This window comes from Trichinella spiralis (assembly GCF_000181795.1).
Source record: "Trichinella spiralis strain ISS 195 chromosome Unknown Scfld404, whole genome shotgun sequence".
Taxonomy (NCBI): Eukaryota; Metazoa; Nematoda; class Enoplea; order Trichinellida; family Trichinellidae; genus Trichinella; species Trichinella spiralis.
The window spans coordinates 1-2,008 of NW_003527343.1; the positions used below are offsets into that span (position 1 = coordinate 1).

General features: G+C 35.0%; 1 protein-coding gene across 1 annotated transcript; it reads left to right on the top strand.

Annotated features, from left to right (window-relative positions):
• Positions 1-552: 552 nt before the first annotated feature.
• Tsp_12898a (conserved hypothetical protein) lies at positions 553-1,403 on the top strand (the record flags this gene model as incomplete). The annotated part of the gene is given in 4 exon segments (XM_003370866.1): positions 553-661; positions 927-1,088; positions 1,109-1,242; positions 1,262-1,403. Coding segments are annotated over 4 exon segments (547 nt in total), but the record flags the coding sequence as incomplete, so codon positions are not given.
• Between the last annotated feature and the right edge of the window lie 605 nt (positions 1,404-2,008).

Below are 2,008 nucleotides of genomic sequence, written 5' to 3' on the forward strand. Positions count from 1 at the left end.
AAAAAATAGGCCACTTCCAGAGTGTTTTTGGATTCGATAAATTTTTAATTTTTTTTTTTACCAAATTCCAAAAGGGGGAAAAAAGGGGAATAGTAAGGGAATGGGATATATAAATTTTGCCTCCATTTTTTTAAACAGAAAGACTGTGCGTCAATGGGAAATAAAACAGCCCTTGAAAATTTGCTTTTTTGGCTTTTCTGTTTGATTTTTTGGAGCATCCCCTTGATTTTTTCCCTGTGGATTTGCGGGGACGGGGCAAAAAGGGGACCCCATAGGGGCCAGTTTTTCAATTATTGGATTACAGCTTTCCACTGCGGGCGGCATCTTGGAATGAAATAAACAACATTGCGGGTTGCCCGGGGCAATGTCATATTACGGAAAACAAGGGAGTGTGCATTGTTTCCAAGACAGCTTCTTGATTACATGTTACCGAATCGGCAGTTATTAAGATCCACCGACAGCAGTCAAACTGGAATCAATTGCTTTAATATGACAAATACTGTAAGCTTTAAGTAGGTGCAAAGCTGAGATATTGAATAGAGCATCTGTGAAATGACTGATAGACAGAGAGCTGAGCAGCGGCAGAAGCAAGCAACTTTGCGCCGCTCGTCATTTCACCAGCATTGGTTTTCGCCATGCCGTGATGGTGTCCCTATGCAAAGTAGTTCAAGGAATTATAGTTGGGTTGTTTCTTCTGAATAAAAAGCAAATCAAACCGACAAGTTTTGTTGATTTTAAATCAAAACAACAACGCGAACAAATAATTATGTAATCAGCATAAATTATTCCGGCGACTTTGCTAGACGCTGCTTTTTGAGTTCATCTTGAACAAATCTACGAAACGGCCATCATTGTTCAACTGCTTCCGTCAGCTGTTTATGTTGTGAAATGCTTCACCATTTGGATCGCTTTAAATAGATTTAAAGAACTAACTAGAGCGGGTTTTGCTGATTCGTTGACAAGCTTAAACAGGAGGCAGTGGGGCGTTAGTGCAGAGGGAAAAAATAAAAGCAGGCAAATGGTAGGCTTGGAAACGATTGTTTTCAACTCATTTCTCACTTGCTGCTTAAAATTGCAATCATTTTACAGTTTATTTGTTTTCATTTAGTCAACAATTCAAATATCCCAGCGATGCCGAAAGTTGATCGTCTGATGGCTACCAATTTCAATGAATGCATCACAGCGTTACAAGCTACAGGCCAACCAGTTGTAGCTCCTTTAGAAGGCAAGTATTTCAATCATGTAAAATTTACCATTTAAGAAGCTATCTGGATTATTGCATTTTCCAGCTGTTATTCCATGGTGCAATGCCACATGGGATTCCGTACTATGCTGGCCAGCCATTCCGGCGAATACAAGCTTTACATTGCCATGCCCACCGTTGAAAGGATTGGATACTACTAGTAAGCATTTATGACATTATACAAAAATATAGAAAACTACTAATTTTATTATTAAGAAATACAAAAATTCAAATTTTTTGATATTCATAATTTCAAATAGTAAATGAGAAAAGTTTGAAAATGCTTTTTCATTTGTTTTTTGAGTTAGTTGATTGGGATGAAAATTTCTGCACTAGCAACAACATTTGATTGTGATTTTGGACCGACATTCAGCTGAAATTGTTTCAATTATCTTGGGACTGAACAAATTTTCTAGCATTCGAACGCTTCTTCTACTAGGATTAATTGTGCCCAAACAAATTTCAAATTTGTCACAAATGTCATTAAAAAGTTTCCAATTTTGTTTAGATGATCAATTTAAAATGTTCATCGGATTTTTGTATTTTTCAAAGTTAAATTTTAATTTTAAAATGTTAAAGTCTAATTTTAATATTGTTTACTTTTAACAATTTGTTTGTAAAGATCTTTACAATTTTAAAATTTTGTGGTACGTTTATTTAAGAAAAGAGAAGAAGAATTTAGTGCAAATATTTTTGTATAGTAATTTTAGGAAATCTTATTTTTTCCCAAAATGTATGAGGAGAAGTTAATTTGAAAAATTGATT